Raw genomic sequence first — 24,847 nt, 5'->3', positions numbered from 1 at the left:
AAACACGGTAACAAAGAAAAGTGTTCCACAGAGGTTTGTTTTCATGAATGGAGGCAAGGAGACCAGAGCAACCCAGGGGAGGGCTGGGATGAGAATGAAGCTGGCAGGAAGTTCTTTTCAACATCTCTGATCTTGAAACAAGGTAAAGGCCCAAGGGAAGCTCTGGAGGGTCAACACACTCCACGCGTGACGACTAAATGGAGGAAGAGGGCTGCTCAGTGCATCAGCGGTAACTCTGGCTTTTCTGTGGGTCCCTCCAGATGAGGGCCCACCCAGCCTCACCAATGCATGGTGACCACTGGGGAAGCTGGAAGGAAAGAAGACTGAGGTGTTGCCTTGGAAGACCTCAAACCCATAGCAGTGGGGCTATGGCCCCCAGAAGCCCAAACCTTCCACACTCAGCCGTGGCTGCCCAGGCAATGGACAGCTTAGCACAGCAGAAGGGGCACCTGCTAAGAATCAGACACACCAGGGTTTGAATCCCGGCGCTGGCCCTCACTAGGCTCTGCCCCTCGCTAGCGTACAGCCCGGGAGCAGCTCCGGCGCTGACGCAGGGCCCACTGGGAGCGCATACCACTCCAGGAGTGGCCCTGCTGCAGGCCCAGCAGCTGGGTGCCCTGACCCTGGCCGAACACACAGAGGCACCACAGACAGGCAGGCCCAAAGTCCAGACTTTCCATGGAAACAGGGAGGCTCCACTGCCCCAAATGCCCCCGGCAACTCCCCTGCCCGCCCCCCCAGTGCCCCTCCAAGGACAATGAGGCACTGTTTTCCAGAGGGTCAAGACTGCTGAGAAGCTGAAAGAAGACAAGTCCAGATTCCAGCGGCAACTGGGCATTGCCAACAGCTGGCTGCTCCCCCTGGGAGAGGGGGAAGGCAGAGCTATCAAGGCCTGAATCAGACCCACCCTCTGCCACAGAGGCCATGTCCTGGAGATGGCCTCCAGGGCAGGAATTTTAAAGGTAACTACAGATCACTCAGCAGGCCCCAGGGCTCATCCCCCTGGCCAGTCATTGGTCACCTACTACCTTATTATGATTAAAATGACCAGATCCAGAATTGGATCAGTCTAGGTTCCAATCCCAGCTCCCCCAGTGAACTTTTCCCAGAGCTCAGGTTTCCACATCTGGAAAGAAAAGATAAAACCCCTCCCTTTCGGAATGGCTGTGATGAAACTCACAGAGTGCCAAGTCTGGTGCCTGTGTCCCATCAAGCAGGAACGATCCTCCTTGGACCACAACTGTGGTCACACACACACCCCCAAGCACACTAGGAACAGGAACAAGGGGAGAGCAAGGAGTCAGGTCAGAAAACGTAATCGGAGTGCACCTCGGTGCTATGGGAACTCTGTCCAGGAAACTCGGGCCAGAGAACAGGGTGAACTCCCGGCCAAACCAGCGTCTAAACAGTAATGAGAAAAGCCACCAGCAGACACCCCACAGCACAAAGCAGAGAGAACACACAGGGAAAGGCTGTGTTTATGTTTTTCTGCCCAAAGAGCTATAAATTTGTAACTTATTAAATAGCACATGGTGAGTCTGTCCCCAGCAGCTATGGAAAGAGGAAAAGTTCCCCAATTTTTTAAAGACCGAAAAACAAAGTCACAGCACAGACTCTTGGCCCCTCTAGGCTTGCCACGGGACTGACAGTAAGCACTTTCTCCCCTGTTTCAGGGACAGGGAGGCTCACAGCTGAGGGCACTCTCTGAAGAAAAATAAAAACAGGAGGCCTGGCCTTTGTGTCTACCCTAACTAAGGAAAACAGCTGAAGGGCAGGGTGCTGAGCAGTCAGCCAGACAGCTGATGGGGCCTGAGCACAGAGGCGAATTCCTCTCCCCTCCTGCACGCCCCATTCCTCCCACCCCAGGCTCCGGTCAGCCAGGCGTGGCTGGCCCCCTGGGAGCTTAGGCCAAGGAAGTCGGGCAGTCAGTATCCAAACAACTGGGGAGCCCATGGTGGACGTCAGCAGAAGTTACAGGTGGCAGCCATCACCCTGCTGCGACTCATCCTTCAGGCGCTGTTCACCCCCTCCTCAAGAAGAAAGGCCTCTGGGTACACGAGAGCTGCAGATCTAGGGGCTAGGGACTGGGTTTCTAGCCCTGGTTTTGTCATTTCCTGGCTGTGCAGCCTTGGGCAAGTGAATCAACCTCTCTTAGTCTCAGTTTCCTCGATTTGTAAAAGGCAGGTAGCAAGAACAGCAGTGGCCCTAAGGGGCTCTTATAAAGGCTTGCTGTGAGGACAGGACAAGTTGAAGTATGGTGAAAAACTCCACACACAGCAAATTTAAAGTCCTACAATCTGCCAGTACATTCTCTTGCCTTTCAGAGACTAACTCTGTTTCCTGGCCCTACATGGAAGACGGTCAGAAGACAGGAATTCAGGACTTCGCCTGCAAACTCTGTACAAAGACTTTCTCAGTCCTTCAAACAAGCACGGGGAGTGTGTAGAAGCAACAGGACCACAGCAGCATTTCAGAAACTGTAACTGCTCCCCGGTTCCCACTGGGAAGGCCTTGAGACTTGCAGAACCTGATTTTTAAAAACACCCCCCAGACTTCTTTAGACCTTACTTATTTTTATGTGAAAAAAAAAAAAAAAAAAAAAAAATACCTGCCTGGAAGCCACGCCAACCTCGAGTGTGTTGGAAAAACGGGTGCCAAGCCTGACCCAAAAGCAGAACTATGCTTGGCAGCCATCGCACTCTGCAAAACAGGCAGGATCGTACACCATCCCCGGCTCCGGGATGGCGATGGGGGGGTAAGGATCCCCAAAGAACCTGCGGGGAAGCAGTGAAGTCCCAGCTCTCCTCCCTGTCCCCTTGGAAGTCCAGTTCCTGCAAACCTCCAGTCTTAACTTAGTGCCCTGTGCACTTGGGGAGGCCGGTCAGTACCGGGGTGGATGACTCCACTCCTCAAGAGCCTGGGACAGAGAAAGCATCAATGGTCACACAAGGCACCCACAGTCCAGAGAGGGAAGACAAGGCTCCTACAGAGAAGCAACTTTTCCCCCCTCCTCACCTCCCCAGCTCAGAGGCCCTCTGGCTACAGGCATGACAGGGAGGAAGCATGAATCCTCCCACTCCGGGGGCTCGGGGGGTCGTGCCACTCGTTCAAGGCATTCCTAGAACCCCTGGCACCAACCCCCTTGGGTTTAGCGTCTCGCTCCAGGACACACTTTCTCCTGCCTGAACTGCAAATCGAGGCTGGAGCTCCAAATAACATGAAAACAGTAAAACTCTGTCCCGGGAATCCTGTCCTTTCCTGTGCGGCTTCCAGAGAGGTCTGATGCCAGGCGGGGTGGTGAAGGGACCCTGCCGGCCAGGACAAGCTTGAAGACGGCCATACCTCGAGGCCCACTTTCCTCCTCACTCCCCGCAGCATCTCGCCAGTGTCTGGGAGCCGGGTGAGAATCCTGTCTCCCCAGTTTACTCTCTTCTAAGATTAGGCTGATCTCTGATAGAAAAGGGGTGGCCTGGGACACACAGGGCAGAGGGCAGCCAGTGAGATGGAGGGACGGGTCCATGAAACAGGGTGACCAGACCTGACCTGGGGGGTTAGTGGGGTACAAGGGGAACCTGCCTTTGCAGGGGTGAGGCTCACCTCTTAACTCCTGAATCTGACTAGTGACATGAAAGGGGTGGGCTCCCACAGGCTGTCCCTGAAGTGGGAGCGGCCCTGGAATTGAGGGGCCAGCCTGTGAGATTAGGCGGCTGCTCCCCGGATTGGGTGCTGGACCTGTGGGGTGGGGGTGGGGGTGCAGTCTGCAAAGCGAGGGTCCCACAGCTGGGGAGGGGGTCTGGTCCAGAGGGTGCGGGTGCTGCCCCCGAAGCGGACGGGGCGGGTCCTTGAGATGCAAGCTGGTCCTCAAGGAGCTGGTCTGGGAGATTGGGGGGGTCCCCGACCTCCAGGGTGCGGAGGTGGGGTCGTGCCCGAGGCTGGGGGTGGCGGCTGTGAGGGCGGCGGCGGGGCCGGGCCTGGTCCGGGGCTCAGGCCCAGCCCGAGATCCCGGCTCGGCGGAGCCCCGGCCGCCAGGAGCCGGAGCGCGGACCGGGGCCCCGAGGGTGGGTCCCCGCGGCCCCCGCCCGCCCGCCCGCTCGCTCGCGCCCGCCCGCCCGCCCGCCGCGGGGCCGCGCGCCCCTCCTGCCCCCGGCCCCGGCCCCGCGCTCACCGAGGTCGTCCATGGCGCGGCCGCGGGCTCGGGAACCGGCGGGACGCCGCGCTCGCTGCCCGTCCCGGGGCCGCTCCTCTCCGCCCCGCAACTTTTCCGCCGCGAGCCTCGGCCCCGAACGGAACGCGCCGCCGCAGCTCGCGCCCGCGCCCTCCCCGCCCCGCCCCCGGCCGCCCCCGCGAGCACGCGCGCCCCGCCCCCGGGCGCCCCCCGCGGGCACCTTGGCCCCGCCCCGGGCGCGCGCTGGCCCCGCCCCCTGCCCGCGAGCGCGCGCCCGGCCCCCAGGGTGGGAGGCGCTGGGCGGGGCGGCGGCGCCCCCTCGCGGCCCAGCCGGCAGGTGGGCGGCTCCCAGGCCTCGGAGGGCGGGGGACCCTCGGGTCAGTCCTTCTGTCCGTCTCAAAGTCACATGCCTGACCATCCGGCTGACAGATCCACCCGCCCGTCTTGATCTCTCGGTCTGATCTGTGTCTGTCCATCCACTGGACACTTACTCATCCCATGTCTGTCCGCCTGGGAGGCAGATTTCTCTGCCTGGCTGCCTCCCGGGAGGTCACCTCTCAGGAGAACCCTGAATCCATACCAGGTAAGGCCAGGAACCTTTAGAGGACCTTCCCTGGGGTCCCCTCTGGCAGTGTAACTCGCAGTCCAGCCTGTGGGGCCACATTCAGTACTTTCAAGGTAATATAGATCCCTTAATAGACTTCCAAAACTCTGCCTGGAGCAGAGGGGACCTCACCTTAGACATTAAAAGAAAAATTACAAGGAGGTTACACCCAGGGCCAGGCACAGTGTCCTGGAACTCCCCACTGCCACCCCAGAGGGCTCTGCTCCCACAGACTCAGAAATCAGGTAATAATTACAACTGCCCTTTATTAAATGCCAGATACTCTACAGCCATCCCTAAATTAATTCCCACAGAGGTAGTTATTACTATCAGCTCTTGCCCACAATTTGGAATAGGCCACAGTAATTCGTCAATTTTATATAAAAATGCTTTGTAAACACAGCCTCGAGCTCCCCTTCCCACGAGAATCCAGCCCCCAAGACCCTGAGTGTCAGGCCAGGTCCTCCGGGGAAGCAGATGTGTGCCACAGAGTTGTGGTAAAGCCTGTGAAAGAGAAAGGGGAGGAAGCAGGACTGGGTCAGGAGAGACTCAACTGCGACAAGATAGGCCAATGCAACTGGGAGCCCCAGAAAAAAAATTCATTTAGGGCAGAAGTGTCCAGGCTCCAATTCCCCACCATGTTCAGCCATCGGCTGGGGACACCCAGGAATGTGGCCTTGCTCCTGGAAGCTGTCATTCCTTGAGCTGGATAACAAGCTCCTTTTTGAAGGCAGAACCAAGAGGTTCACCTCCCTCCACGGCTGCCAAGTCCTCTCCTGTATTAAAACCCAAGAGCTCAGACTGCTCCCCAAGGAGGTGGTCACTCTGTGGCATGCTCTTCCAACACCCATGTCCCAGCCGTGCTCCTTGCTGATGGTAAACTTCAGGCCGGTTTCTCTCTGTGCCTCCGTTTCCTCCTCTATAGAAAAAAGATTCATAACAGCTACCTCTCGCGTAGGAGTAAAGGAGATACTACGAATCTAGGACTTACAATGGATCCTTGTCACCATTAAGCACTCTCTGACTCCATGCAAAATGTAAACTACGTATGTAGTTTAAAAATGTTCTAGTAGCCACATTAAAAAGGGGGGAAAGAAGCAGGAAAAGTTAACCTTAATGTATTTTATCTGATCCAATATATCCTAAATGTTATCATTTCAACTTGTAATCAATATAAAAAATATCAATGAGATGGCTTTTTTTTTTTTCATACCAAGTGTTTGAAATTGGGTGTGTATTGTATACTTACAGCACTTCTCAATCTGACCAGCCACATTCCGAGTGCCCAGGAGCCACATGTGGCTAGTGGTTACCACATTGGATAGCTTAAAATGTTATCTGGCATCATTATTTTTGGGGGATTTCAACCTAAAAGTTATTTCCTCAGAAAACCATACCCTAACCTGCTAGGCTATGGTCAGGGCTCCTGTTATTAAGATCTTTATTTAGCAACCTGAAGCGCTTGTCATAATTATAGTTAAATAATTCTTATGTGCTTGCTGTTTGCCTCTGTTCATCTTCTACTAGACTGTAGACTTCAGAAACGGAGAGGCCACATCTGTCTTGTTCACTGTTTTACCCCCAGTGCCTGGCACGGGGCACAGCACATAGTAGGTGCTCAATAAAAATATGCTGTGTGGATAACATTTATTAAGTACCGCCTAATGAATTAAGGTTAGGACCGCACTAATTGGTGTTGGGAAGAAAGAGGGAATTAAGAAAAAAGGACTTTGCCCGGCCGAGCATGGCTTAGCAGTTGAGCATCGACCTAGAATCCAGGAGATTGGGGTTCGATTCCCGGTCAGGGCACAAGCCCGGGTTGTGGGCTCGATCCCCAGTTGGGGGCATGCAGGAGGCAGCTGATCAATGACTCTCTCATCACTGATGTTTCTATCTCTCCCTCTCCCTTCCTCTCTCTGAAATCAATAAAGACATTTAAAAAAAAAAAAAAAGATTTGGAAGAAGAACAAATTTCAGAGATAGATGTAGAAATTTCTATACAAAAGCAATAGTTCCTTGTAGGAAGATATATAGAAAGGAAAAAGAAAATAAACTAAGAGATGAAAATTAAAAGTATCCATAATTTAAAAAACCTCAATGCCCAGTTATACAGTCTTCTAGACCATTCTTTTACGCACACACATAAATATCTATACCACATATATCAAATGTTTAAATATGCATTTTTATATTTATGTACACTGCTTTGAAGCCTGGCACTTTTCACTTAACACTGTTTTGTAAACAACTTTTCGTGGCAATATTCTTCTAAACCATCGTTTTTGGGGGGCAAAATAGCATTCCATCGTATAAGTGCACCAGCGTTTACCAGTTCCCTGGTTCAGTTTCACAGTAAGCAGCAATGCTGAGAAACATTATTGCAGTTAAATCTTGGAGCACATCCCTAATTGTTTCCTGAAGATCAATTCCTAGAAGCGGAAGTGCTGTGTCAGAGGTTAACTGTGCTCGTGTTAGTACTTTTGCTGGATGCTGACAAAGCGCTGTCCGTAACGACTGCATCTAGATGCATATATAATAGATATTTCATGCACATGGACTCCCACACAATACTTTAGGGTGACCCCATGAAGAACTCCCCCAAATGTGGTACAAGTGCCACCAGTGAAATGAGAGACATGTAAATGGTACACGGGAAAGATTCCTTATTTTAAGTTATTGTTTATATATATTAGAAAAATAGCTAATCGGCACATAAACCAATATATAGTTTAGGATGAGATTAAGTTTTAAAAAAATGGGTTGTTTATGGAAAAACATTAAGTAAGTTATAGCACGGTGGGTTCTCAGTTACTGCAAAAATCACGACTGGAGTCTGCGACGCTTCCTGGTGTGTGATCACTCCCCAAATGTATTGTGCAGTTGAAGAAGTTAAGCCGGAGCAGAGAAGCACTCGGGGAAAACTAAAGACGACAGCAGAAACTGAGAGCTGAGCTGGAATCCCAGCTGTGGGCAGCGACCAGTCAGAGGATTCCAGGGGGCTCGCTGCGGCCCTGTAAGTCCCAGCTTTTTCACCCATAAGGTGAGAATGCTGAGGATTTTTCTCGATGGCTGACACTCCATGCCTGCCTGGTAAGGGAGGGCTGGTACACAAAGAATTGTTGGGTCAGAAGGGATCTCAGGACATTACCCAGCCCTTCGGGGGGGGAAGGGAGCTGCATTTCCCTCCAAAGGGCCCCACATATTGACCAGATGCACACCTGGATGTCATCCCTGAGTCCTCCCTGTCCTCGCCCTCCGCAGCCCTGTCCTGCCCACCGACCCACCATGTATAACCGGCAACTCTCCCCTGTTTCCACCACTCCTGTCATCTATCCAGCCACCACCTGGGACTGCTGCCCTAACCTCCAATCTGGGCTCCTACGGTCTATTTTCCACCCAGAAGCCAATATTATGTTTTTTAAAAATCAATTTTATGGACGTATAATTTATATCTGGTAAAGTGCACCATTCAAGTAGACTAGCTGGATGAGCTTTGACAGATGAAACTGCAACTTCAGTCAAGATACAGAACATTCTGTCACTCCTCCATGCCCCTTAAAGTTGATCTCCCCACCCCACTGGCCCCAGGTAACCATTGACTTGCTTTCTGTCACCATGGATTAGTTTGCATTTATATAAATGGAATTATACAGTTTGTGTTTTCTTTACTCTCTTTTTCTTTTTTTTCCTTCTTTTTTTTTGTCTTTGCAGGGCGTGGGAGGGCTGGTTTCTTTGGCTTGGTGTGTGCATGAGATTCATCTACACTGTTGTGTGTTTCAAGAATTCGCTCCTTTTCATGAGTGAGTAGTGCTCCATTGTATGAATGTACCACATTTTTTCTCCATTGTCCTGTTGATGGTTATTTAGGTTATTTCTCCAGTACTGACCACTGTAAATGAAGTTGCTTCGAATGTTCATGTAGAAGTCTTTGTGTGGACATACGTTTTCGTTTCTCTCAGGGTCACACGTCATGTTTTAAAAATGTATATTAAGTCTCATCCTCAGTCCCCTGCTTAAACATTCTAGTGGTTTCCTGTTGCCCTGGGAATAAAACCCAGACTCTTCACAAAGGTCTCGGAGGCCACACCTTAGATTCTGTCTTCCTCCAGTCTCCTCTGGTCATTGCACTCCAGTCACACTGGCCTTCGCTATGTCCCTCGAGCAAGGTAGTCCTGACTTCGGAGGCTTCGTGGCTGTGAGCCCCTTTCTGAAATGTTCTTCCCAGGTCTTGGTGTGGCTGTTCCTGCTCATCACTGAGGTCTCAGTTCACGCGTCACCTCCTGAACCTTTTATCTAAACTTTTTGTGTCCCCTGTCCTTTTATTCTGATTTATTTTATCTCCTTTCACCTCTGACATTATGTTTGGTATTTATTTGTTTACCCGGTTTTTGTTTTGTTTTGTTTTTAAATATGTCTTTATTGATTTCAGAGAGAGGAAGGGAGAGGGGTCTAGAAGTCTAGAATGGGGGGTATTCAGGAAATATTGTTTGAAGGCCCTGGCTGGGTAGCTCAGTTGGTTAGGGCATCATCCAGATATGCCAAGGTTGTGGGTTCAATCCTGAGTCAGGACACATACAATGAATGCATAAATAAGTGGAACAAGAAATCGATGTGTGTGTGTCTCCCTTCCCCTCTCTCGCAAATCAGTTTTTTAAAAGTTTTAAAATATGTGTTGTTTGAAAGAATGAAAAGCTGGGGGCACTGAGGTACAAAGAGATGAGTGAACTGGGCTGCGGAATTAGCTGCAGGATCAGGATGAGAACCCCAGTATCCTGGCATCCAGCCCAATCCTCTCTCTTCTATCGAAGGCCATTCACAGAGCTTTCTAGGATGACAAGACTCAAGTACGGGGCTCTTAGCTGCAGTGCTGTTTTTAAGAGCAAAGAACTGGAAACAACCCAAACGTCTATCAATAGGACATTGGTTAAAATAAATTACATACAGTCCTACAATGGAAAACTATGTAGCCACGGAAGAGATCCAGGAAGCTCATTATGTACTGACATGAAACAGTTCTAAGATCTAAAAAAGTAAAACTGAACAGTGTGTGTAACATGTGTATCTTTGTGGAAAAAAATGGAAACAATGTATTTGTTTGAGATTCTTATACATGCCGGAGCATCTCTGGAAGAATAAATAAACTCTGGTGACACCTGGCAAGGGGTGGGGATGGGTGGGGGAATGGGGTGGCTGGGGGTCAGGAGTAGGAAGGAGCTTTCACTCAATACCCTTTGGGATCTTCTGAATTTTGAACACATGTGCAATCTTACCTATTCCCAGGATGAATTAATATTTTCAAAATAAAATACAACTGCACTGTAAAAATGACACTGCAGACATTAACATGAATCAACTGCCTAAGAGTGATTAGAATGAGGCTTGGAAAATGTTTCCTGACCACCTCCCAGTCTTGGATACTTGGTTCCACAACCCCCACCAAAGCATTTAACTCTGTCAGGTACCATTGGGAGCACTTTTTCTATATTATCTCATTTAACACCCACAAAATCTCTGTGGCAAGGAGCCTCTTCCTTGGTGGCACATGGAATCACCTAGGAAGCTTTAAAATATGTATTTTTTTTTTTGCCCAGGACTAATCTTTAGAAATTCTGATTTAATTGGCCTGGAATGCAGCCTGGGAATCAGAATTTTTAAAAACTCCCCAGGCAGTTCTCGTGCACAGTCAGATAGATGTGATCCTGACACTCCTTTTACAGCCAGGGACATTGAGGCACAGAGAAGTTAAGTAAATGGCCTAGGGTCACACATCTGGTGAACAGTAGAGAGGATTTGAACCCAGGAAGCCTGGCTTCAAAGCTTCGTGGGGTTTGGGAGGAGCAATTGGCCTCAGTTAATTTTCCCAGTGATCCAGAGCTGTGAACCAGCTCTCTTCTGAGATGGATACCGAGGGCCCCTCAGGCATGGGATATTTTTAACCTAGAGAAGCTACTGGGTCTTGCAGACATCCTGCAGTGACTTGAACACTGAGAAGATTGTTTGGGGGTTGGTAGACCCTTTCCCTGCTGAAATAGTCCTGGGGTCCCCCTTTTCCATCCCACAGGGTGGGAGGGCTGGGTGGGGGTCAGCTCCATCAGGGGCTGATGTTTCCAAGGATATTTCGTTACAGGGAGGAAGGGGAGAGGGTCAGGATTACCTCACCCAAACCAGCTCCTTCCCCCTTGCTGTCTCCCTGGGAAGGAGGCGGAGAACAAACAAGTGTTAGAACTGGATGTGAATTCACCTTCTTCCCTCTCCCCCTCCCTAACCCAGGAGAGTCCTGTGAAAACTGCAGGGCACGTCCAGACATACACATGGAACATTCTCCTGATGCTCTCCCTCGGGGCCTTGTGGGCAAATACATTGCTACAGTTGGGAGAGCCAACTTGGGGGCACCTCTTTTATTTTTGTTTTTCAATTACAGTTGACATTTAATATTATTTGGTGTTAGCTTTGGGTGTACAGCACAGTGGTTAGATAATCGTATAATTTACAAAGTACTCTCCCTGCCCCCAATATTTCTAGTACCCACCTGGCACCGTACATAGTTATTACAATATTATTGACTATATTCCCTATGCTGTTCTTTATATCCCCGTGACTATTTTGTAACCACCCATCTGTACTTCTCAATCCCTTCTCCTCTTTCACCCAGTCCCTCAACCCCTTTCCCCTCTGGCTACCATCAGTCTGTTCTCAAAAATATGGAGCGCCTCACCCTTGCGAAGGGGCTGCGTTAACCTCTGTACCGTCCCAATCGTAGTATATGTGCTGCCGGAGTGCGCATGGGAGGGGCACCTCTTAAAATGCAAAAGGTGAGTGGCTTTTGTGCAGGCAAACTCACCTATAGACATTTCCCCTAGAAATACCCCACGAGCAGGCAAAATTCCCCTAGAAATATCCCACGAGTAGGCAAAGATGCACATCCAAGGATGTGTATCACTGCATTGCTTACAATCGGAAAAACATGGAAACAACCCAAATGTTCATCCATAGCGGCCTGGTTAGCTGCAGTGGGGTACAGCCGTATGGGAAGCGGGGAGCCGTGTGCCGACATGGAAATATGTCCATGATCTACTGTTTAGCAGAAACAAAAAGAAAGTAGTAGAACTGTATGTAGTGTATAATGCAATGCTGGTTCATAATCATGTTAACATGAACATGTGGATGGAAAAGGGTTTCTAAGGAAAGTAACCTCACAAGGTGATCTGATCATAAATTCCTAACTGGACAGGTCACGGCGGGTAGTTAGTCACCCCTGAGGCCTATAACTTCTTTAGTGAAAGGTTTTAAGCCAGCCCTGTCCACTGTTTCTGTGCATCTAGGTTAACACACCTTTGAAATGCCCCCTTTCGGACCCCTCAGGAGAGCACATAACCTTAACTGCCCTGAAATCTCATCTCCAAATTGCTTCCTCCCGCCTTCACATAATCTTCTTTCGGTCTCTCCTTAATCTCAAATGCAGAGGAACATGTCAATGCCACGGGAGACACAATCAGATGAATCCAGGACACGGGACATTCTGCAAGGTAACTCCCTTGGACTCTTAAAAAAAAAAAAAAAAATTAAAAATCAATGTCATGAAGGAAAGAAAAAGGGCAGGGGGACTTGTTTAGATTATAAACGGTTTAGATTCTAAGCGGTTTTCAACCGGTGTGCCTTAAGAATTCACTGACCTCCTTTCCTTTAGATTGTCGAATTTAAAAAACGACAACAGCCAACAAAACAATAGCCATCCGGTGTGAGTGAATTAAAATCAGACATTTGTTGTGGCTGTCGTTAGATCGGCAACGCGTTTGGATGCGACGCCTTCAGATTCTCTCGCAGGCCTGCGAGTTGGTTTCCCCCTTCTGGAAGGGGCTGCCTGCTGCGCAGTGAGGTTGGAAATGCAGGTGGGCGCTGCTACCATTTGCAGAGTTTGGGGGTACAGGCGAAACTATCACCACCAAGACGCACACTCCCCACTGGGGGAGGTCCCCGGGGTGCACAGCCAGGCAGAGGAGACAGTGGGTGATGCTTTAAAACTACAGCTGCCAGGCAAAATCCCCATAAACTCCTGACACTCAAAAGCGAAGATAAAAAAAACACAGAGCAACCAATCACATGAAATAACTTTAAGGTCTCCCGTGTTCGCTCCGCTTCCGGGCACCTGCTGAACTCTTGTTAAGACGCATCAGGTTCAGTCTCCGTAGAGACTGTCAAAAATTGCCAATGCCGACTATATTTCAAGTCGTCATGGCGGGGTATTGGGAAAAGTTTTCAATTAGCAATAATCGCGCCTCGGATAAACCTCATTGGCTACGATACTGCCACTGCGCAAAGCTGGGGGCCGGCCCCCGAGCCACACTCCCTGACGGATGGCGACGGCTTTTACACCGAGGGCGAGCGGCGGCCCGCAAGTTGGTGGATCTGACGCGTGCCCCTCGCCGCAGTTGTATTTACGACCCTCCTGCACGGGAGGCGTCTTGTCGTTGGACCACCTCGCACACAAACGTTCAGATTTGGGGCCTGAGCGCGCACTCGCTGGGGATGCTGGGGAATTTTATGCAAATCGCCACAACGTCACCGAGGTGACAGTGTAGACTTGAATGTGGAGGGAGACGCGGGGCGGCGGGAAGGCAGGGAAAGCAAAGGGGCAGCGAGGGGCAGGTAGCAGGGGCGCGGGTGCAGATGCCTGGGGCAGGGGCTTAGAGGGAATGTTTCCAGGGCAGTTACGGGTGCAGATGCCTGGGGCAGGGGTTTAGAGGGAACATTTCCAGGGCAGTTACGTTCCAAGGGCCGGCGTGTTTGCAACGATGCAACGTAGGCAAACGAGAGCGGGGAACAAACCACTTTTCACAGGTAAAGATTTTGGAGAAACTAACACCCAGTCAGTCACAAGTAAGTGATACAGGAGCGTAAAGCCTGGGGCAGTGATGAGCAACAATATTCTCAGATATGTACATGCTAAACCAAACGAAGAAAAAGAAACACCTTTTTTTAAAACTTCATTATTCAGTCTCCGTAGAGACCGTCAAAAATTGCCAGTGCCGACTATATTTCAAGTCGTCACGGCGGGGTATTGGGAAAAGTTTTCAATTAGCAATAATCGCGCCTCGGATAAACCTCATTGGCTACGATACTGCCACTGCGCAAAGCTGCCGAGTTCGGCCCCTGCGCATCATCGCCAATGAGCAAGGTTCCTAGTTCAAAAAGGCGAGTTTGCGTCTCACGGGAAAACCTTCCGCTGTCGTTTGGTTGGAAGCGACACGGCCATATTAAGATCTCCCGAAAATGCACGGGTCGCTCCCGAAGATTCTCTTGCTTTATTTCGCGTCGCTAGGTTTTGGAGGAGGGTGGAGCAAAGCATCATGGGAGGGAGCATAACCTCGTGGAGACTCTGAATGGGGCCGGTGAGAAATGGGCTCAGCGTTCGGGTACTCGTCGCTTGACTCCCGATTCACAGTGTAACTGTCCTCTCCAAAATAACTTTTTTAAAAAAAATTTTATTGTGGCAAAATACACATAACATATAAAATTACCGTTTTGACCATTGTTCAGTATACAGTTCAGTAGCATCAAGCACATTTACATTGTTTGCAACCATCGCTGCTCTAGATCTCCAGAACTTTTTCATCACCCCGAACTGAAACTCGGTACCCATTAAACACTAACTCTCCATTGCTCCTACCCCCAGCCCCTGGTAACCTCGATTCTACTTTCTGTCTCTCTGAATTTGACTAATATTTTATTGTACGGAATTTCTTTTTTTTTTTTTAATCCTCACCAGAGGATTTTTTTCCCCACTGCTTTTCAGAGAGAGTGGAAGGGAGAGGGAGAGAGAGAGAAACATCCACGTGAGACAGACATAAATTGGTTGCCTCCCTCACACACCCTGACTGGTGCTTAGCCTGCAACCGAGGTACTTGCCCTTGACCAGATTCGAACTTGGGACCCTTCAGTCCACAGGCAATGCTCTAACCACTGAGCAAAACTGACTAGGGCTATTGTATGGAATTCTGTTTTCCATTCAATCATTCTACAATGGACATGCATTGCTTCTTTTTTTAAAAAAATGTTTTTATTTTTTTTAATGTTTTTTTATTGATTTCAGAGAGAGGAAGGGAGCATGAGAGATAATGAAGCATCCACGTGAGAGAGAAACATCGAGGGGCTGTGTCCTGCAGGTCCCCCACTGAGGATGGAGCCCACAACCTGGGAATGTGCCCTGACTGGGACTCAAACCCGAGAATTTTCGGGGCATGGTGGGTCTCTCAACCAACTGAGCCACACTGGCCAGGGTGCTTCTACCTTTTGACTATAGTTACTAATGCTTCTATGAACACTGGCATACAAGTTATCAGTATGAGTCCTTGTTTTCAATTCTTTTGTACATATACCCAGAAGTGGAAATTCTGGATCATATACTACTTCTATGTTTAATACAAAAGGGTTTTCTGTGGACATCTTAAATTAGGAGAGGCTGAAAAAAGAGGGTATTTCCACAGAAATGTTCACAGCTCATGAAGTTTGAAGTAACTTTCACTGTCATTCCCTATTTTCCCTCTACAAGTGGGAGGCTGTTAGAAACTGCTATCTGGATCCCCCCCCAACTATATTCTCCTAAATATTCTTGTTTTTTGTTACTCATTAAGATGCAAATAGTAGTCTCTGAGAAAGTGAAATTCTCCTCAACATTATTAAAAAAATTCAAACAGGAAACATTTAAAGTATCTCTCAGTGAATAATCATGCAGTTGGCATCTAGATGCAAAAATGAACATCTTTAAAAGGCCTGTATAATGCTGATATGCAATTAATATTTTTTTCCCCCAGCGATAAGTGCCAGGGTAAGAAACAACCAGCAGAAAAAAATACAACACTAACAATCTGATTTATTTAGATTAATTGACTTTGATACAATCCAGGACTTAGTGTTTAATTCCTGGTGTGGTGGAGTTGTGAGAAATAAGAAGACTAGGGTTATTCAAAGACCTTAGCCCTTGAGAATGTCTTGATTGGGCGGCTCATTACATTCTGTCAGTAGCTATCAAAGGAAATTGTGTTTCACCAGCTGTCTTGGATGACTTCATCCTTTCCAGCACTATGAGAAAAATGGAAAACTTAGCTAACTTCTCCCAACATGAGATTCTTTGGGGCCTAAAAGCACAATAGTTGTGTATGCCTAGCCAGTTTTCTATTAATGATATTCATTCTGCTTGAAGAACTGAAAAAAATAACATGGGTTTGAAATCTTTCCTAATAAAATTTGGCTGCTCTGGAAGGAATGCCACTTTTTGGGCGTTTCCATGGTTTTGATCAAATACCCATGTGTGCAGAAAATGTTCTAGATTTCAATTGTTTTGACTTAGTAAAAGTTTCCAGCCTACATTTTGGTCCTTTCTTTCAGCCAGTGTAGACAGATTAAGAAAGGCACAAAGGGCTGTCATGTCAGGTGATTCTCCCAGTTTAGGACCTATCCAAGCTGTTGGGGGAGGCACTGCTTCTAAACTACTAAATTCTGTTACTTTACCAATATTTACCTCCCTACATTCAATGAGAGGACCAGGAGTCAAACTCTGACTCCAGCTTCCACATTGTTCCCCTGGGATTCAGTTCATCTTAAACTGGTTCCTTAGGTGGTCTTCAAGGTCCCTGCTAGCTGCCCTTTAATTATGTTCTAAAACACAAATTGATTGATGTCTTATTTAGGTGATGCTATAGAGCAGCAGTTCTCATAGACTACACATTTGAAACAACTGGGAAATTTGTAAACCGACTTGATGCCCAGGCATTTCCCCAGATCAATTAAATCAATCTCTGGGAGTGAAAACCAGGCATTGTGTTGGTTAATTTAATAAAAACACAAGATGGAAAATAAAATTGGAGAAGCCAAGTGGGTAAACACATTAGTCCCTGTATATTAGATTTGGCTTTAACTGTTCATTAATGTGTAAAACAATTTTTCAGGTACTTGTGAATGTACTTCTTGACAACCCATAGCAAGGTGGGAGCTTGGTTCTGTCATGGGAAGAGGAAAGGATCATAAACACTGAAGTTGAGGGCGAATCAATCTAGTAAGGCTTCTATCTTAAGAAAGAATGAATTCCTAAGTTAGCGCTGTTTGGATGCACGATTTTGTACTCAAGACATTGACATGAAGCCCCAAATACTTCTCAGAAAAGGCAATGCATTGGCTTAGGTGAGAGCAGCCCTTCTCCAACCAAGGTTCAAAACCTCTGACCAAGAAGAGCAGACAGGGGGCGCAACTGGACAATCTGGTTGTCTCAACTGTGAAACCTAGAGAATTGTGGGACTTGTAGTTTTTCTTGCACTGTTTAGGCTTGGTAAACTACATTTCCCAAAATGCAAATGTAGCCAGTCAGTGCCACCATTGGACTTGGAAGCGTCCTTAAAGCTGTGAAAGGTAAGTGAGCTCGGTGCGGGCTACGGGTTTCTATACGTTGTGGTTCCATTTCTCCTCTTTGCCTTTTGGTGGGACCTGGGAGAGAGCAGCTTTTCTAATAGAACGTGTTTTCAGCGGGGTTTCCCAAGCCTTTTGGTGTCAGGAATTAGGACTCTGTATTTATTTAGCTGTTCACGTGTTGCTGTGGAACGTCAAGGAGAAATCAGGGTCCTGAACCCAGATCTGGAACTCCAAGCATAAAATAATGTTTACCTATGGGGCGCGTGTCACTAGAGAATTTCTGCATTCTATCAAATAATGCCAACGCCTTCTTTTTATAGCTAGAAAAGTGTACACACAGGAATAGAATGCCTTGCCAGGCCTCACTACTCTTTGCTGTGTGCAATAGCAGTTTGCAAATGAGAGTAAACTGAAAGAATATGGGAAAAATGAAAAATAAAAGGTGTGGGTGTGCTTGATTATATTAATGAAATAAAAAGACTGAAAAGTCTGAGCAACAACTTTATCAACACATGGCATACTAGAACTCAAATTTGCTTCACTTAGTGTATGAAGAAATAAGATCATTCTAATTTATAAAATGGGATGTAGGTTTATGGAACACACAGTTCCCCAACGAATGGTATGAACTAAAATATAAATATATTCCTCTGATAGAGACATCTTTAGATGTAGTTATAGATGGAATAACAATGAGGTATTAAAGGATACTGGGGTAAGCCATTAACCTCTGGAAGTTTATCAGGAATTCACTTCTGACCAGCTGGGTGCTACTGGGAGAGAAACAATAGAATAGGCCTTAGGTTATGCTGCTTTACCAATTTTTACTTTATCTTCCCTCCTTTATTTTTTTATTGATTGATTTTTACAGAGAGAGAGGGAAATCAATTTGTTGTTCCACTTATTTATGCATTCATTAGTTGATTCTAGTATACAGGAATTGAACCAGCAACTTTTTGATGCAGGGAAGGACGCTCAACCGACTGAGCCACATGGGCCAGGGCTGGCGATAGGTTCTTAATAGGATGAAATAGTCCAGTGTGGAGACAAGATTTTATTTTGTGGAAGGTGGTAGAACTTGACCAAAACAGATTAAAAAGATAATAAGATAAAATAAAATAAAAAGATAGTAAAAAGGTAGGCTTGTTGCTTAGGGTTGGACTTCATAGGACCCAGGAGGGTTTGCTGGAATCAGTTTGTACCTATGAGGGCCAGTTGTCAAATAGTCAGGAATTTGCTAGCCAGTAATTGAACCACTGGGAGCCTGAAATTGGCCGTGATGGGGGAAGCCAGTTTCACACCACACCCCTAGCAAGGGTCAGTTTTCTCTATAAGCCTGGAGCCCCAGTGCTCAATGCATCCATGAGCCATCAGATCCTGAGCTAGCTCACACCCTTCCAAATTTTACAAAAGATTGATTTGGGTTTCAAAGTAAGATTATAAATACACTCTAGGGGTGTGTGGAGGGAAGGATAGAATAGGCCTTAGGTTGTGCTGCTTTACCAGTTTTTACTTTATCTTCCCTCCTTTATTTTTTTATTGATTGATTTTTAGAGAGAGAGAGAAACATCAATTTGCTGTTCCACTTATTTATGAAAAAATAAACAACAAAAAAAGTTTCTAAAACAAAACAACAACACTTCCCTCCCCCAAGCTCACAGATAGAGAACAGATTAGTGGTTGCCAGAGGGGCAGCGGCGGGGGAGGGGGGGGGATGGGTAAAGGTATAAACCTCTAGTTATGAAATAAGTCATTCATGGGGATATAATGTACCACATGGTGACTATAGTCAACAATACTGTATTGCATATTTGAAAGTTGCTAAGAGTGTAGATGTTAAAATTCCTCATCACAAGAAAAAAATTTTTGTAACCACGTGTGGTGACAGATGTAACTAAACTTATTTTGGTGATCATTTCATGATATATACAAATATTGAATCATGTTGTACACTTGAAACTAATGTTATATATCAATTATACATACGTACATACATACATACGTAAGTAAATAATAAATTGGTTTTTCACATGAGGTTTCTTTCTCTCTAGAATGAACTTTGGGTTGACTTTCAGGGCAGCGAAAGGCTGCTGGATGGTGAAGTTCAGCCAACAGTGCTCACATGGATCCATTGGGTTATTTGTGCCACCAAGTCCCCCCGTGGACCCTGAGAAGGTCAAAGAGTTACAGCGCTTCGTCACCCTTTCCAAGAGACTCCTAGTGATGACTGGGGCAGGAATCTCCACTGAGTCAGGGATCCCAGACTACAGGTCAGAAAAGGTGGGACTTTATGCACGCACTGACCGAAGGCCCATCCAGCACAGGGATTTTGTACGGAGTGCTCCAGTCCGCCAGCGGTACTGGGCAAGAAACTTTGTGGGCTGGCCTCAGTTCTCTTCTCATCAGCCCAATCCTGCACACTGGGCCTTGAGCAACTGGGAGAGACTCGGAAAGCTGTACTGGTTGGTGACCCAAAATGTGGATGCCTTGCACACCAAGGCAGGGAGTCAGCGCCTAACAGAGCTCCACGGATGCATGCACAGGTGCAGGAGTGCAAACGGTGTGAATGCAGAAATGTGTGCTCTGTAAGGGCAGCAATCCTTCATCACTGTTGTCATTAGATTCTGAGAAAATGATTTGGGAGCAAGCTGTTTAATTTGGAGTTGATCCCACCAAACTCGGTGAGGGATTGGGGAAGTGAAATGGGGAAGGGAGGAAAGCCAAAAAGGGTACGTTAATGAATTAGGGTTACCACTTTGGGCAGCCGGAGCCCAACAGAATGAAAGGCCCTCTGTCTAGAGCATGCTTCAGAATTCTCACTGAAAGGGAAGCTGGGATGTTTATCCACCATCTCCCATCCCTCACTGGTTAATTTCCAAGATCACTCTTGGGAATTAACTCCCTAACACTGGACCCTGCTCCTCCAGAGAAGGCTTCCTCTGCCACCGGAAGTTGCTTAAAAGAGAACTGTGTGCAGTGGCTTCTAGCTGTCCTGAGGGGACTATGAGCAGAGCACCAACAGCATATGCTGCAAACTGCTGAGTTTCTGGTGCCTAGACACATAGAACACAGTACAGCCGGGCATATAGTCAGAACCAGTAAGTCTTGCTGGAATGAGTACATGCAGCCCTGGCAATAACTTGTAGCCAATTGGAGACCCCTGCCTTATCTTTAGCCCGAGATTCTCCTGCCAATTGTAAAATATTTATTGGGTGCCTACAATGTGTGGTGTGTACCCGTGTGCTACTTGGTGTGGAGGGATCAAAACCAAAGTATAAAAGTTGGTGTACTTTACATGTGAGAACTTTGTAATCTGCTTGGGGGAGACCCAAAAATAACATGTTTAACAGCAAATGACTCCACACATGACTGTTAAATTGTGTGGTCCCTGATAGACATGCTTTACAAGTTTAGAGAAGCAGATTTAGTAAAGATTGGAGAAATCGGGAAAGCTTTTATGGGTAAGGTGGGGCTTGAGACTGGCTCAGATTTGACTAGGCCAGGAGGGGAAAGAGAGGTTTCTATATGAAAGGAATGTGTAGAGCCCAGAAGAGGCTAGTGTGGCCTCTGGGGAGACTGGTATGAAATCAGATGCCTGGGAAGGCTAGACCCAACTCATGGGTGCATCTGAAAACCATGTGTTGCAATTTGGGTCTGTTGTGAGACCAAAGGGGACTATTAGTGGTTTCTGAGCTAGAAAGCAACATGATAAAAATAACATTTGAGGAAGGCAAGACAGGATTAGAAAAGATTGGCTCAGGGTCAGCCTGAAGAACCCAGACTAAGGTGACGGCAGAGGGATCAGAAAACTAATGATGGCTGTGGGTTCATAAAAATAGTTGGGGATGAACCGTCTATGGCAATATGTGCCTCCCCAAGACAGAGCGTTCAGTCGGCCTCCTCTTTGGTTTCAGGGTCCTCTGCTTGGATTGTGGTGAACAGACTCCCCGTGGGGTGCTGCAGGAGCGTTTTGAAGTCCTGAACCCCACCTGGAGTGCTGAGGCCCATGGCCTGGCTCCTGATGGCGACGTGTTTCTCACAGAGGAGCAGGTGCAGAGCTTTCAGGTCCCCTCCTGTGCTCGATGTGGAGGCCCCCTGAAACCAGATGTAGTTTTCTTCGGGGACACAGTGAACCCCGACAAGGTTGACTTCGTGCATAGGCGCGTCAAAGAAGCCGACTCTCTCTTGGTGGTGGGATCGTCCTTACAGGTATCTGACTTGGTCAGGGTGGCAACTGCCTCTTTTGTGAGCCTCTCTGGGGCTCCCTATTTGGTTTATCTCTTCCTGCATTTAGAGATCTCTTATCTGTGCCTCCCATTCCTCCTACAGGTGTACTCCGGTTACAGGTTTATCCTCACTGCCCGGGAGAAGAAGTTACCGATTGCAATACTGAACATTGGGCCCACTCGGTCAGATAACTTGGCATGTCTGAAACTGGATTCTCGTTGTGGGGAGTTGCTGCCTTTAATAGACCCACGCTGACCACAGCCTATGTTCCTGAGCCAGAAGCTGACACTTCTGCTTGTATCCTGCTGCTAAAGGTAAATGCTTTCTCAGCTATCAGATTCCAGTTCCCATTCATCTGAGAGCACTGACAAAATACAGAAGGTTCTAGGCTTCTTAATGTGTGGCCATTCTGAATTTATTTTTTAATGTACATTCAGCTATATTGTTTGAATGACTATGATTTTGAAATGCTAGGCACACAGCTATCTATTTAAAACAATGTTCCAAAATCCACCATAACTTGTTTCTGTAAATGACAGCTTTTATTGAGGTATAATTCACATACCATACAGTTCATCCTTTAAAAGTATACAATTAAGTTGCTTTTAGTACATTCACAAAGTTGTACATTAATCACCACTATCTAATTTTAGAACCCTTAGCAGTCACTCCCCATCTCTTATGCCCCCCCCCTAGTTTCTGCCTAGTCTAGACATTTCATATAGTATATAGCCTTTTGTGTCTGGCTTCTCCACTTAATGTTTTCAAGGTTCATCCATACTTTATATCTATTTTAATCTGTGAGTACAACCACTTAAAAACATAAACAACTTTATTGAGAAATAATTCATATATCATACAGTTCAGTCACTTAATGTGTATAGTCGTTTTTAGTATATTCCTAGAAGAGTACAACCATTTTTTTTAATAGACTGTTTTTTAGAGCAGTTTTAGGTTCACAGAATTGAGCAAAAAGTTCCCTTATACTGCTTGCCCCATACACTCACATAGTATTATCATTCACCTACTAAAGTTCGTCTTGGTTGCTTCCAATTTTTTGTCAATTATAAATAAAGCTGCTATAAACATCCATGTGAAGGTTATTGTGTGGACATAAATTTTTAACTCATTTGGGTAAATACCAAGGAGACTGTTGGATTGAATGATAAAAGTATGCTTCTTTTGTAATAAACTGCCAAACTGTCTTCCAAAGTGGCTGTACCATTTGCATTGTCACCAGCAATGAATGAGAGTTCCACTTTTAACAACCAATTTTTGAAAACTGTTTTAATTGAACTATACATACAGAGAAGTGCACATATCCTAAGTGGGCAGCTTGATGAAGACCTACAGCATCTAGATCAAGGAACAGAACATCACTGGCACCCAAGAGGTCCCCATGGCACAAGCACTTTTTAACTAATTTCTTATTACTAGAAATAATACATATTTATTGTGGAAGTTTAGATGATGCAGATAAGTAAAAAGAATATAATCAAATTAGCCATAATCCCACCACTGAGATAACCAAAGTTTAACATCTGGTACAGTATAACTAAATCTGTTATTACAAATATTGCATCATTGTGTTTTATCATACCCTGTTATATAATGGCTGTATCTACATGTCCTAAATGCTATGATTTTTTGAATGGTGGGCTGATGTCCCCAATCATTCCCCTCCTCCCACTCTTGGCTTATTTTGGCATTAATTTGTTTCATTTCTTTTCAGATCCCTGAGCATTCATCCCTTCTTTTTTTAACTAATGGAAGCTCACTGAGTGCAGCCTGTAGAGGGCAGCAAACCAACATCTCGCTACCAGCCACTCTGAACTGGGCAGGTTTCAGAGCCAAGGAGTTAAAATCTTTAGGAGGATGAGATTTGCCCCTGAAAAAAGACTTTTTCTAAGCAGCAGCCTCTCCTGATAGGAAAACTGCGTTCACTTCCTTTTTATCTCACCAGGCAGAAGAAATGGCCCGAGAAATATGTAGGTCAGAATGGTCTCTGGAATACTAACCAACCCAGGGGTTTCACTAATGTGTATGTGGGCGTGGGGGGAGGTGGGGAGCAGGGAGTAATGCAAGAAGGAAATGACTTAATTTATAATTCTAAATGGTTAAATGTCTTTAACTGAACCATTCTGGTATATTCTTTTGAAAAGATGAACTATGCTATGAATGAATTTTTTATTAACCAAGGAATAAAGGAATCATTTTTAAAATAGCACACCAGGTATGTGGGCTGTACGTTTACATTTTTTAATCAGCTAAAAGCAAATGGGACTTTATGACATGGTTCTCTAAGGATTTCTGCTTCATTTCAGCCAGAATGAGACACCTGCCTTGAACCTGGTCTGTAGGGAGGAAACAGTGAATTCCCAAGCGGGATCTTAAATTGATTTGTTTCTGCCTGGGGAAAGCAGCAAGACTTGTTTGATTACTGCGCTAGCCAGAAAGAATCTTTGTACCAGGCTAAAGCTTTCCACACAATCTCATCAAAAAGTGAAGCGGATGGAAAAATCACAGCCTATTCTGGGTAGTCTATTGTCTACATTTAGGGCAAGCAATACACATTCATCCTGCACCTACCTAGGAAGCAGATTTCAGATAACTGGGATGACCCAAGATCTTGAAACACGGAGTTCTTTACACCTGCACACTGTAGGTTTGCCCATAGCCATTAATTAATTGTTTTTTTGCAGAAGTAGATCCTAAGGTATTCTGAACCAGATTTGCTCAATTATCCAGTCAGTACCGGTAATTGTATTCAATCTGGGTCTTTTGAATCTCAAGCCATCTTGCCCACAAATCCCATAAATGCTTGCTGACAGACACTCTATTAAGGTACTAAGGCTACAACCGCTTGTCCTCAATGGGCTCACGGAGAATGTGCTATTTCTCTCACCCTTGTTCTCTATGAAAATGACACAGAGCCATGCATGGATGACAGAAGGAGACAATTTAGTCTACTCTCCATTCCTTTTGGAGGAAATTAAGATCCAGACTTACCTAAGGCCAGGACATAGTTTCAGAGCCAGGACTAGAATCCAAGTAGATATCTCTCCCAGTTCCTTTTTTAAAAGATTTTTTTATTGATTTCTAGAGAGAGAGGGGAAGGGAGAAGAGAGAAATATCAATGTGAGAGCGAAGCATCAATCGAATGCCCCCTACTGGGGAATGCACCCGAAACCAGGAAATGTGCCCTGGCAGGAATAGAACCCGAGACCTTTCAGTGCACAACATGACACTCAACCAACTGAACCACACCGGCTGGGGCCCTCCCAGTTCTTTTCTTCTTAAGCAAACAATGCTTCTCATTTGAAGATTATGGTTAGAAAGAAGTCAGCCTGAAGTGGGAGCAGAAGCCAGCAGTACACCCGGCCAAGGAGACCAGGAATGGTTAAATGTGGGCAGTGGAAAGTTATGTGAGGTTGCCAGGAAGAGAAGGC

General features: G+C 46.7%; 2 protein-coding genes and 2 non-coding genes across 5 annotated transcripts in view; 1 reads left to right on the top strand and 3 right to left on the bottom strand.

Moving 5' to 3' along the window:
- Positions 1 to 4,279, bottom strand: part of PXN (paxillin) — a 44,231-nt gene extending 39,952 nt beyond the window's left edge. For both annotated transcript variants that reach the window (XM_087828650.1, XM_087828648.1), the window contains exon 1: positions 4,166 to 4,279. In XM_087828650.1, coding sequence (XP_087684776.1) covers positions 4,166 to 4,178 — 13 coding nt within the window. In that variant the 5' untranslated portion in view covers positions 4,179 to 4,279. The remainder of the gene's footprint in view (positions 1 to 4,165) is intronic.
- An 8,670-nt stretch (positions 4,280 to 12,949) lies between these two features.
- LOC148090811 (U4 spliceosomal RNA) lies at positions 12,950 to 13,090 on the bottom strand. The gene has a single exon (XR_015716258.1). It is a non-coding gene; the product is annotated as a U4 spliceosomal RNA (small nuclear RNA).
- A 674-nt stretch (positions 13,091 to 13,764) lies between these two features.
- On the bottom strand, positions 13,765 to 13,905 carry LOC148090810 (U4 spliceosomal RNA). The gene has a single exon (XR_015716259.1). It is a non-coding gene; the product is annotated as a U4 spliceosomal RNA (small nuclear RNA).
- A 2,937-nt stretch (positions 13,906 to 16,842) lies between these two features.
- SIRT4 (sirtuin 4) lies at positions 16,843 to 23,622 on the top strand. Its single transcript, XM_087828351.1, has 5 exons — positions 16,843 to 17,171; positions 19,223 to 19,714; positions 21,086 to 21,380; positions 21,501 to 21,712; positions 23,131 to 23,622. Exons 2-4 carry the CDS (start codon positions 19,224 to 19,226, stop codon positions 21,651 to 21,653), a joined length of 939 nt encoding a protein of 312 aa, XP_087684477.1. The 5' UTR covers positions 16,843 to 17,171; position 19,223; the 3' UTR covers positions 21,654 to 21,712; positions 23,131 to 23,622.
- The last annotated feature ends 1,225 nt before the right edge of the window (positions 23,623 to 24,847 follow it).

The sequence above is a fragment of the Miniopterus natalensis genome, chromosome 20, assembly GCF_054644295.1.
Source record: "Miniopterus natalensis isolate mMinNat1 chromosome 20, mMinNat1.hap1, whole genome shotgun sequence".
NCBI classification, from domain to species: domain Eukaryota; kingdom Metazoa; phylum Chordata; class Mammalia; order Chiroptera; family Miniopteridae; genus Miniopterus; species Miniopterus natalensis.
This window is presented reverse-complemented; position numbering and strand designations above follow the sequence as displayed.